Raw genomic sequence first — 12,536 nt, 5'->3', positions numbered from 1 at the left:
AATTTAATCCGATAAATGCCAAAGATTGATTTTTCTCTCCATTTGGTCCAGGAAGAGGTACAGAAGTACAAGAGATGAAGTGTTAAAAACATGGTAAAGGTTTGTATTAAATACAATACCATTAACCATTCTCATGATTCATTTGCTCCATCTTCAGTTAACCCACTAAAAGATGATAGTGAAAGAGAGTTTCCATTATTTCCCAAAGACAATTGGCTCACTGAAGAAATCTCTTATCAGCTCCTAAAAACATTGAAAAGATTTGACTCTTGGAGGAAATCTAGGCTCAGATTTCTGCAATGATTTAGATTTTAAATATTCTATACTCTCTACACTCTGTGTTCCAAGAATTAGTTTAGGATTATGGTTCTTGTCTTAAAACTCTTTCCTAGGTGTCTAAAATTGAAAAGGTGCAGACTAAAGTAGTTCAAGCTGAGGTCAAATGACTTTCATAGGTTTTGCTGAGTAAGGATAGCTGTCTGTATTTAGGAACTTCTGCTTGGCTTAAATGAGCAAGACGAGAACTGTGTTGAATCTGAAAAAATATAAAGTACGAAAGTGTATGTGCACACACGTACATGCACACACACATTCCTCGGGCAAGGTGTCAAAAATCATTCGCTCATTCATTGCATGGCTGTTGCACTGAGAGACCAATTAACTGACTTTTCTAATGCATTATCCTAGTACATATGGAATAAGTGAGCAATAGCACAAAGAATAATACAGTAAGTACCAAAAAGTATTTGGACAGTTGTGCTGAAATACAAAGAAAAGTGAAATTTGGGAATAACTTAGAGAACAGAACTGGATTCTACAGGTGATCTATGTTGGAAAGTAGTGGGAAATTCATGAAGATGGATGGCTGGGGTGGGCTCATTGGCAGAGCACCTTGAGGCTCTGGATGAGTTGGATGTTTTTTGTTGGAAGCAGAAAGAAAGCAGTGGATAGGTGGACCGTAATGAGATTGAGTAAATCAGAAAAAAGCAGTCCAAACTTGCCCGTAAGCTAATCATGTCCTTATTTCCACAGAGGAAACACTGAAATGTTGACCATCTCTAAGTTAATGCACGTTCTCCTTGCGTAAGTTTGAATAGAATCTTTTCCAAAGGGTTTTTGTTAGAATCATTTTGAAAATATTTAGCTTTTTCGTTTAGAAAGGAAACATTTTCAACAGAAAGTTTGCTTATCTGTCTAACTCTTTATTCCCATTTAGAAGTCTTCCTCCTCCACTTTCTTTTTTTCTGCTTGAAATTTAACTTTCAGTCTTTACGTGTTTTCTGCTATACCAAGTCTATTTATACCTTCTTAAAATGTACCTGTCCCTCTTTGGCATATTTTCCTTCTCAAATTTAAATATGTATTAACATATATACACATATATGATGGATGTAATATACATGTAAATATACATTTTTGCTTGAGTTGCGATTATACCTCTATTTCTGGGAGGAAGGAGCCACTAGAATTTCAGCTTTTCCAACTCTAGTTACACAATATATTGATAATAAAAGGCATTCAAAATCTGTTTTCTCAATGTGCCATTGAATTTTAGGGGTTTTCTTTTACTTAATCTTCCCCTTTCTACAAGTTCTTGGGTTTTTCTACTGATTGTATTTGCAATGACCATAGTTGCCAAACCACAAATCAAGACTCAAGGTCTGACAATTGGACAAAATACCTGAAATCCAGGTGTTCTTCAGGCATATTGTGCAGAGACGAATTTCAGACTTTCCCACCCCTCACATTCCCCCTTAAACATCTTGCTTTGCTTGAGAAGCCAGATGATCTAGTCATTGAGAAACAGAACTAAGACTTGTAGTTGCTTGACTTACTGTTTTGACTTTGGCCAGGAACATCTGTTTCTTTTTTTTTTTGGTGGTGAAGGGGTGGAGAAAAGGTTTGCATTTGTGTCTAAGAGTTGCAGAAAAATCTGACCGACAGAGGCACACCCTCTTGGAAACAAAGCTCCCCTGAAAATGGGAGGAAACCAGAACTGGAGGTGCCCTCCTCCTGGGGGTAGGAGTCAGCTAACAGTCATCCAGGGTGTGCAGAAATGCATCCACTCAGCAGCGGAGAGATCAGAGACGAGTCCAGAGCCTTGCTTGCCTGTAAGTACCCACTTATGGCTGGGGGGACTTTCCTAACTGTCAGGGATGAATAAAGCTCTCATTCATTTAAGAAATGAGCCAAGAAAGGAGAGTGAAGGCAAGTTGTTTATAAAAAAAATGGGAAATATAATTTCCCATTTATTTATCCTCAAAATGGAGTGACTAAGCTGAGTGTTTGGAGTATAGTGTTACCTCCTACTTGAAGGTCCTATTCGCTGTTAGCTTTGCAGGTGACCATGCTGAGGAAGGTGAAGTAAGTTGAGCTGCTTGCCGAGGACAACCAGGCCACACCGTCCCAGCAGTTCGCTCCACCTCCTCCTCTTTGCATGCCAGCAACTCCAGCTGACCCAGCTGGGCTCGCCGTTTGGATTTCTTAGAATCCCAGCCTCAGAGAGACGCCTTCTAAGGACAAACTGACCTCACATTGGAACTCTTGTATCCAGATCTTGGCAAGCTTTGCCTACTCTGGACTGTCTGTGGCCATAGTTCTCAGGAAGCAGGATTGTCTCCTACATCAACATCTGTCTGTGAGTGCCACTGGGCACCATCCCTGACAGCCCTGAGGAGCCTAAACCCCGAGGCTGTTCCTCCCGCGTCCTAAGTGCATTTTATAGGTAACAAGGAGCACAGAAACAGTAGAAGCATCTAGGAGGAGAATTAAGAGAAAATCTAAAATTTTCACTATTCAGAAATACTTGTTATGGTGGTTGATATAGAAAACATTGAGTTCATTAACGAGCTTTGTAATTGTTGGGCCAGGGAACACGTTTGCCACAGGACTTGCAGTGTTTTGTCTTTCTGGCCTAGTCGGGAGGGGCCGGCGGGTATCTGGGGCATGGAGGGAACGCATTCACAGGCCACTGCTGGCATCTGACTCACCCCTGACTCTCCAGTGAAGCAGAAAGGAGGAACCATTATACTACCCAGGTGCGGCTGGACTTTGACCATTGCTGTGAATCTCCACGAGCCACCACAGTCCCTTCTCAGAAACACAGTTAGTCTCGTGGTTTGATGAAGCCTTTTGGCTTACGTCCAGGCACATCATAGAGCAAGCTGTGAAGAGGAGACAGGATGAGGCGGGAAGAGGAGGATGGGGAGGGAATCGGGATGAAGGCCAAAGGGGAGTTAGAGATGAAGGAGGAGGCAGAGGTCGGTGTGACAGGAGAGCTGGTCAGTCCTTTTGTGAGTGCCATGCCCACCCCCATGCCCCACAACAAGGGGACCCGATTCTCGGAGGCGTGGGAGTATTTCCACCTCGCCCCTGCTCGTGCAGGGCACCACCCCAACCAATATGCCACCTGCCGCCTGTGTGGCAGGCAGGTGAGCCGTGGCCCTGGGGTCAATGTGGGCACCACGGCCCTGTGGAAACACCTCAAGAGCATGCACAGAGAAGAGCTGGAGAAGAGTGGCCACGGCCAGGCGGGCCCACGCCCGGACCTCAGGCCCCAGGGCCCCCCACTCCCTGTGGGCATCGAGGGTGACTGGGGCAGGCTCCTGGAGCAGGTGGGCGCCCTGGCTTTGTGGGCTAGCCAGCGGGAAAAGGAGGTGCTCAGGAGGGAGAGGGCTGTGGAATGGCGGGAGAGGGCAGTGGAAAGGCGAGAGCGGGCGCTGGAGGAGGTAGAGAGGGCCATCCTGGAGATGAGGTGGAAGGTGAGGGCTGAGAAGGAGGCCAGCCAGCAAGGAGGGGAAGGCCTGCCGGCCGTGGCACATCCCTTCCATTTTGTTTAAGTCAGGCTTGGGGATCTATCTGGGAACACCAAGTTCAGACTCATACCAGAGAGCCATTTTAGTGCCAGCCTCAGTGTAAAGTAGTTTAGTGACATTTTGTTCATATGTGAAAGAGCGCATAGTATGAGCTAATCTCAGTAGGTTTGAATGAAGCAAATGCTTATCTATGGGGTTCCTAGAGCTGTGCTAAGCCTTGGTCGAAGATTTAAAATGTACAGACTAAAGATAAAAGCTATTTTGTCACCATGGGCCTGTGAGTTGTTTCAGGGCAGAATGCATGAGCCTGTCAACACTGTTTAAAAAAAATAATTGGATTTCTGCCTAACTCTTGGTTTTGGTGCAGCTGAAATGTCTTGGCAGCTGAGGCTGGTCAGGTAGCTGGAATGTGCCTATGTGACCAGCTCACTCTCAGGCCCTGCCACAAGCAGAGCTTGAGCTTCCTGGGACTGAGGTGTTTACTGCTGGTACCCGGAGACCCGGATGCAAAGCTTGCTCAGTGTGATCCAGCAGTGGAAGGCAAAGAAGCTTGAGTCCGACTTCTCTGGACCCTTCCAATCTTTCTCCTGTTGCCCTGTTGTATCCTCTGCTTGTATTAAAGCCTCTGTGTCACTCTAACCTGCCTGAGTCCTGTGAGTCTTTTCAACAACCTAACACTGAAACTAATTGATATGTAATTAGCACAGAGAAAATGAAAGATTCTTCAACTCACTTGGTTTCAATATTAAGAATAGAAGATGTAAAGATTTACTCAGATTTTAAAATTATAACCTAATTTCATATGAAGTTCTGTGAAGAGAGAAGGACTTAGTGAGGAAGAGATAAAGGAAACTCCAAAAGAAAAAGAAAACAGAGGGATGGGACTAGGAAGTAGAAATAAGGAATAGATGAAGGAAAGTATGAAAGAGAGAAGAGGGCGAGAGAAGAAATGTGAAGATGGGGGAGAGGGAGACAGTGTTCTAAGGAAAATCCTCCCAAGAACCAGGAAAGGGACCATGACTGTCTGAGTGGGTGAAGGACAGACTATTTTCTTAGATCCTGAGGTCAATTTTAATGAGCTGAGCTGGTTTTGATTTTGCCCACAGACCAGACACTCATTTGAGCAGTAGGTTTGAGATTTTATTTGTACTTCTAAAATGCTAACTGTGTGCCAATCCATTGTTCTCTGTTTTATTTTTTATACTGTTCATCTTTAAATGTTCAGAAATACTTTCAAAAGAGGGAAGGTAACATTCCACAGGGAGAGACAAGTTTCCTGGGCTGCTGAGGATATGCCTAAAACATTACCTGAGGAATAGAATAAAATCAAACTGGAAACTGTCCTGGCCTTTGGACTGGAGGTGACATTTGTTTCAGAAGATTTCTCTAGGACCCCTCCAGACACCCCCTGCTTTTATTTTTTTTTAGCTGTGTTGGTAGTAGAGATGGAGTTGGGAGAGAACTATTGAAGGGGAGAAGAGATAAAAATTCTGGTGTCACAATGGCGTCCGGCCTCCTTTGGGTCTCACTCCTGAGGCTCACTCTGACTCCCAGACTTGCAAGGCAGCTCTTACCACCTAGACCCATCTTCCTGTGAGTCAGCTGTTTGTGGAACAAACAGAAGTCCAAACACCTGGTTTATGAAGCACCCGGGCTATCCTGCAGGCCTGCCATGTCCTTTGTTCTAGAAATATGCCTGATAGTGAAGATTTCAGTTGCCACGTGGTTTCCCCACAGGCTGTAGGGCCCCTTGCAGGCAGGGCCTCTCCATCTGAGGCACACGCACAGGGGCTCAACAGTGCAGACAGGGGTCGTGCCTGGACATTTGGGGTCAGAGCCCTTTGTGCCGCAAAAGATGCCAGGAAAGGAAATATCAGGCTGTGATGCCTAATCTTTAAGAAAGCAAAACCCAAACCACATATATTTAGAAGGCGATTTAAGAAGCTCCAGGAATCCACAAAGGTTCAAGCTTTGCAAAATCCAAACCAAGTAAACACAAATAGTTGAATTCTGCAAAAAGCATTCTCCTGCTGAACTCTGATGCTGACTGCAGTGCGGTTTTCAGAGTCTGGTTATCTGTTTTATGTGGTTCTTATTGTTGTAGCGTTTCCCTGTATAGGCATCTTAACTCAAAACTGCTTTTGTTTCCTGCTTTTGATAAATACATACCTTTCCCCTAAATTTAGTCAAAGGTAGAGAGTGACAAAGACGAGACCCACGGAGAAGGTGGGGTTAAAGTAGACAGAGCAAGCAGCAAAGAGAGACGGATGTGGCTTGTGGAAAGACCGGCTGGTGTGCACACTGTAGTTTTTATGTGTCCCTCTTGTGCCTTCTTAGGCTGCACCACTGACCATGGGCTGAGGGACACTTTGGCTGGACATCTTTTGCTCTAATGCAAAAATCTGCCACACGGAGGGGCTCTGAGATTGAGGTTAAAGCCTTCTTTCCCATCCTAGCTTCAGGAGTGATGCTGTGTGCTATGTTGGAGTCCTGCCCCTGGGAATGCACAAGAACACCCACAGGTGTGACAGGCTCCTTAGACAGCCCTGGCATGTCCACACCTAAGTAGCATCATAGTTAGAATAATTTTGGGTCTTCTCTATTTTATAGCAAAAAACTAAATTACCCACAAACTTTTTATGTTTAAGTAACACAGGAAGACACAGCTCATGACCGTTTAAGTGTCTAGGACAGCCCAGCTCTGAGTGCTACTTGTGTAGGAGCATGTAGCACAGAGTGGGCACCCAACACCTCTATGTTGACTTAGTGCCCCCCCCCTTTTTTTTTTAGATAGAGTCTCATTTGGTCACCCTTGGTAGAGTGCTGTGGCAACTTAGTTCACAGCAACCTCAAACTCTTGGGTTCAAGCGACTCTCTCGCCTCAGCCTTCCAGGTAGCTAGGACTTAGGCACCCACCAGAGCACCTGGCTATTTTTTAGAGATGGGGGTCTTGCTCTTGCTCAGGTTGGTCTCAAACTCATGAGCTCAGGTAATCCACCTGCTTCAGACTCCCAAGTGTTGGGATTATAGGCATGAGCCACATACCCAGCATGACTTCGTGGCTTTCTAAGGATAGAAGGCAGGGAAGGGAATGCCAGTATCAAATATTTGTGGTGGTTAGGTGCTAACTGATTTGCTTACCCTTTCTCAATGGATTCTTGCATTGCCTTTGTGAGATGGGAATCCTTGTCCCCATTCACAGGTGAAGCAGTTAAAGACTGGAGGTCCTGGGGGTCCAAGTTAATAAGTGACAGAGGAGAATTCAAACCTAGTTCTGTCAGGGTACACAATCTGGGCTCCGTTTTTTTTTTTTTTTCACTATCCCACTTTGTTTTTTAGAATCCATCACGTGGCAGACTTATGAACATAAGTGTGGAGCAAGGAATGAGTGATAGGAATGTGGGTGAATGGGAAGAGGTGGTCAGGGAGAAATACTCCAGAGACTCCACCACGTGCCACGTATGCCATTATTATGCACCACTATAATTCTCCTAAGAATCCTGTGAAGTATTTGTTATTACCCCAGTTTTACAGGTGAGTCAGCGGAGGCTCAGGGAGGTTAACTAGTTGATGAGGACAGGTAGCCAGTAAGTGGTTGGATCAGGATTTGACAGCAGTCTAACTGACGCTGAAACGTGATGGCCTTTCACCATACATCCTACCTGTACATCCCCCCTCCCCAGCTTTGCCCTGTATCAGTGACTCGGGCAGGCAGCCGTTTATTCTTTCCCGGCCCCAAATTCCCATCTGTGACATGCTAGATGCCATACCTATTTCAAAGGCTCACTGGGAGCACCATGAGATAAAACTATGGAAAAGGGGCTCAGCGCCCGTGGCACAGTGGTTACGGTGCCAGCCACATGCACCAAGGGTGGCGGGCTCAAACCCAGCCCAGGCCAGCTAAACAACAATGACAACTGCAACAAAAAATAGCTGGGCGTTGTGGCAGAGCTTGTAGTCCTACAGTAGCTACTTGGGAGTCTAAAGCCAGAGAATCACTTAAGCCCAAGGGCTGGAGGTTGCTGTGAGCTGTGATGCCTCAGCTTTACCAAAGGCAACATAGTGAGACTCTATCTCAAAAAAAAACAAACAAACAAACAAAAAAACTATGTGAAAGGGCTGTGAAGAGTTAATGAGTTATTAAAATACAGCAGGGATTATAAGAATATTAGAGCAAGGAGTTTCTAATGTTTGGCAGGTTCTTGAAAGATCCCAGAACAAGCCATGTCCTGTAGCTGGCTCTGTGTGCTTGGAGAGAGATTATTCATTAATTCTCCAGGAAGTAAAATTCTCTGGTTTTCCTAGTCAGCACTTCAGCAAGGAAAGACAAAGTTCCTTTTCTTTTTTTTTGAGATGGAGTCTCAAGCTGTTGCTGTACGTAGAGTGCTGTGGCACCACAGCTCATAGCAATCTCAAACTCTTGGGCTTAAACATTTTCTTGTCTCAGCCTCCCAGGTAGCTGAGACTACAGGCACCCACCACAACACCGGGCTATTTTTTGGTTGCAGTTATCATTGTTGCTTAACAGGCCTGGATTGTGTTCGAACCCACCACCTGAGGTGTATGTGGCTGGCGCCCTGCTGACTGAGCTACCGATAAGGTTCCTTTTTTAAGAAAAATTGGATTTCTTGGATTCAGTTCGTGATTCTCTATCTAGACTGAGCCCAGATATCCTGTAAATATTAACACTAGAAACAAAAGCACCTACCAAAACCTGCATCATTGATTATGTTTTTAATTTAAACTATTGTGATGAAGTTCACTAATGAACTTAGACATTGAATTGTGATGCCATGAAAATGATTAAATCTTTTGCCATGTACTCAAGATTACAGTAGCAGTTATCTGAGAGACTAATTCATGAAACCTACAAGAAGCACAAATATTTGGAGTGTATGTGTGTGTGTGAATATACAGTCATACATAGTCATACAAAACCATCCCCCAAATCTGAGCTATAATTTTTACGCAGCTGTCCAATTAAATGACGGATATTCAGCAGGACTACAAAACATAAGTTCTTTAGTGCTATTGGGGTGAGAAGAAACTAGAAGATGAATATAACTTTCTCTCATGCCATGTAACAGGAAATGTTTGAGAACTAAAGAGAATAGTCATTTCACATGGGTTTTGAAAAGTCTGAGTGAAGTCATAAGACCATAACATAGCTAATTAAAATATATAATAGTAACAGCCACAAAAGGACAATAATATTTACTAAACACTTAATATATGCCACACACTGTACTAAGGACTTTTCTAACATTATTTAATTTAATTCTGCAAGACAACCACGTATAGATACTATTATGTCCATATAGATGGAGAAACTGACTACAGAGATGTGAAGTAATTTGCCCGAGGTCATGGCCATGAAGAGGAAGGGCTGGGAAGTGAGTTTGGAGTCCAGTGACTGGAGGCTGGGAACCACCTCCCACAAGAAGTAGAAATTAGAGAGACCTATTCAACTTTCCTCTTTTCTCCTGCCCTTCTTCTGACTGACAAAGAAATCGCCAGGGTTCTGAAGGAGGACAAGAGGATAAATTGCATCTTGTCACTCTGAAATAAAAACAATGTGAAAGCTAGTACTGGAAACGGATTAGAACCAATTAAATGTCAGCTTAGCAAAAGTCTCCTTACACAAGGATTCACACTGCTTTCTGCCCTACTTTCCCCTCACTATCCACCTCCATTTTTATGAAAGAGAAATGTAAACAATTGCAACTATTTTATTTTTTCTGGAAAAAGTAAGGACTGAGGATGCAGACCAAACATTCTGAAGGTCCTAAGTCTAAAAGTAAGTATTTCCATTCAGTTTCTAGAATCAACTCAGCTTCCCTACATCTGCATCAGTAGTTAATTGGCTGAGAGCCAAGGAGTAAGATCTTTGAGAGAACATTCCTGGCAACTATGCAACCTGACACACCTTTGGCATATGATACTACAGGATTTCGAAGGCTTTTATGTGACTCACCTCCCTTGAGACATCCACGGAGTTATTTTCCATAATCATGGGGATTTCTGGCTTAGCTTAAAGGCAAATAAAACATAGTTAGTGGCATTGAATGCCATCCTACCTGGCCACGAGTGTGTGCGTGTGTGTGTATGCACGCATGTCTGTGAAAAAATATTTATCATTCATCAGATAATTATTAGATATCCACCAGGTGCCTGGCAGTATGCTAGATGCCCACAAAATAAAGGTGGACAAGTCATATTCACTGTCCTCAAGAAATCTACATTATCGTGGAAAATAGAGATAAATAATCAAGAAGTTATAATATGCTGAGGTAACTGCAATGTTTGAGGACATGTAGGATTTGAAGACAGCTTTTAACAACCCACCTTTGTGAGGTAGGTGGAGACTTTTGAAAGATGTTTAAGTGACTGATACTTGAATAGTGATCTGTGGTAAATTAAGTAAAATTGGGAATGGGTAGGACAGGAGGGCAGGAAGATTGGGGGAGAGAGAAGAAAGGAATGTTCTACATTCCTAAATGCCTAGAAATGAAGTCTCATTTTCAGGTCCCTGAAGGGGACCAGAAATACTTATTTGGTTTCATGATATGAGAAAATATTGGAGAATATATATATCTCCAATATATATATATATTGTCCTTCTGGATTGTAAGTGATTCAAAGCCAGAGTATTTTATCTGTCTCTCCATCTTCAGCACTTAGTAGTGCCAAACATAATGTAGAGATTGAATACATAATGTTGAACTGAAGTATCTTCAAGCAAATTCTTGAGCACAGCAGACAGAGCCTTCTATGAACCAGCAGAGAGAGTGGTGAAGCCCCCCACTCCTCCCACCACCCCCCCGGCACAGGTGCCATCAGTGCCTGGGACATCTGCTTGGCTTTTACAAAATTCCACGTGCTGAAGACCTCTTCCTAGGCATGACTTTTTGCCTGAAGGGAATTATAGGGGCACGCTCAGGCCACAAGACGGAAAAACTGGAAGTTCCAGAGAGTTAATGGTGATAACAAGATGGTGAGATAGTGGATACATACCCCAGCTTCCTTGTCCTCCATTTGGGACAACTCTGACGCATGTTCTACTGTTTCCCAGAGGTCTCCAGTGAGACTGGGCTCTAAATCCCCAATGGTAACTGGCTTAACCATGTACATTTTATTATTATATCTTCCCACCTTTTCTTGACTTACTTTCTCATTCCCCTTTTGATGTTTCCCAGAATGACTTCTCAAGTAAATTCACTTCACTCAAATCCTTGTCTCAAGGAATGAAGAAGTGGGTAAAGAGGCATTGTCTGGGGAGAAGAAATGAGCTGGCATGTAGGACAGGTCTTTGATGCGTTTGGGTGTTTACTTCAGGTTTTTGTGGATTTTCTTTCATATTCTATATGGGGAATCACCAAAGGATGCAAAGTGGGTTCTTATACATATTGTACCTTGTGCCAGGCCCACCATAATAAATACTTGGGCAACATCCACAAATAGGTTGAAGACCAGATGAGACTCTACAAAGACAACCTATCAGGCCTGCTTACTAAATGGGAAAGTGGGGGAAAATCTAATTCTCTGAACAAGCAGGCAGAGAGTCTTATATTTTTAAGCACCTACTGCAAAGAGTTCAAAGAAGAAAAAAAAATGTAGAGACAGACAAATGTAGAGCCAGATGGGGTGATATGGGTGAAATGTAAAATTATTCAAGATCAGAGGTAAGATATTTTCATGTAGCCAAGAGATACAGGACATGGTATAAATGTTGACAAGGCAATTAGATCAAGTTATGGTGCAAAAAAATCTTGATCAAATGGGAACACAGCTTGCCTAACTAAAACTGATATTTCTTTCCACACCCAGGATGGCTGCCTTCATTGTTCTGCCAATAGACCAGATGAAGCAGTTTCACGTTAGTGCTGACAGTCACACCCTGGTAAGTAAACAAATGGCGGTATCAGTAAAGTGATGAGGAGTTTGTTTCCAACTCTTCATGGGACACTGCTTAGGCTCCATAAAGCATGTGGTCATCAGGGGTGATTATTACTGATGGATGGAGAGAAAGATAAAAGAGAGGGAGAGAGAAGGAAGCAGGGAGGACAGGGAGGAAGAGTACGACCCAGATAGGGAAAAAGAGAAAGCTATAAGCATGAGATTTCAAACCAAATAAATCTTAGCTGGAGACGCTCCATCTTTACAAACAGCTTTGCATTTTTAAAAAAATACTGAATTGCATGACCTCCAATAACAATGCAATAAGATTCTAAATAAAAACATAGATTTTTTGCTTTCTCTATTATCCAGAGAGCTGAGGAATAATCTAGCAGACCATGCCCTTAGGTTTTAAGAATTTATTTTCTCTTTGTTTCCTTCATTTTCAAAACAATTAATTGCCCATCCACATCATTGCTTTACTCTTTACTTTCCTCTGAAATTAACTTTTTAAAAAAACACAGGTCTTTGTCACAAAAAAAATGGAAAAAACATCCAAGGCCAGGGGCTTCTGTTTATTAGTATTTCCTTGCACCACTGGGCAAAATAGTATTTTCATATTTTTCTCCGAAATTTGTACCCTGCAGAGTCCCTGCACTTTGAAAGAGGTCACAGTGGATTTCAGAGCTCAGCTCCTCACTCCTCCTGAGAACTCAGGGTCACAGAGCCATTCCTGAAGGCTCTTTTGCTGGAAGGGTTGGACCTGGATGGCGTCTCACCCCAGCTGGCCTTGTGGGAGGGGGAGGACGTGCCTGCAGGGTTCCT

General features: G+C 43.3%; 2 protein-coding genes across 3 annotated transcripts in view; one reads left to right on the top strand and one right to left on the bottom strand.

The window, feature by feature from the left end:
• Positions 1 to 12,536, bottom strand: part of CD96 (CD96 molecule) — an 89,286-nt gene that overhangs the window by 49,558 nt on the left and 27,192 nt on the right. For both annotated transcript variants that reach the window (XM_003797684.2, XM_023517851.1), the window contains exon 5: positions 9,790 to 9,845. In XM_003797684.2, coding sequence (XP_003797732.1) covers positions 9,790 to 9,845 — 56 coding nt within the window. The remainder of the gene's footprint in view (positions 1 to 9,789; positions 9,846 to 12,536) is intronic.
• ZBED2 (zinc finger BED-type containing 2) lies at positions 3,183 to 3,839 on the top strand. The gene has a single exon (XM_003797685.1). It carries the CDS (start codon positions 3,183 to 3,185, stop codon positions 3,837 to 3,839), a length of 657 nt encoding a protein of 218 aa, XP_003797733.1.

Source organism: Otolemur garnettii, unplaced genomic scaffold (assembly GCF_000181295.1).
Source record: "Otolemur garnettii isolate 467f Iridium unplaced genomic scaffold, OtoGar3 scaffold00122, whole genome shotgun sequence".
In the NCBI taxonomy this organism is placed as follows: Eukaryota; Metazoa; Chordata; class Mammalia; order Primates; family Galagidae; genus Otolemur; species Otolemur garnettii.
The sequence above is the reverse complement of the archived record's forward strand: the minus strand, read 5'-3'. Positions and strand labels throughout refer to the sequence as shown.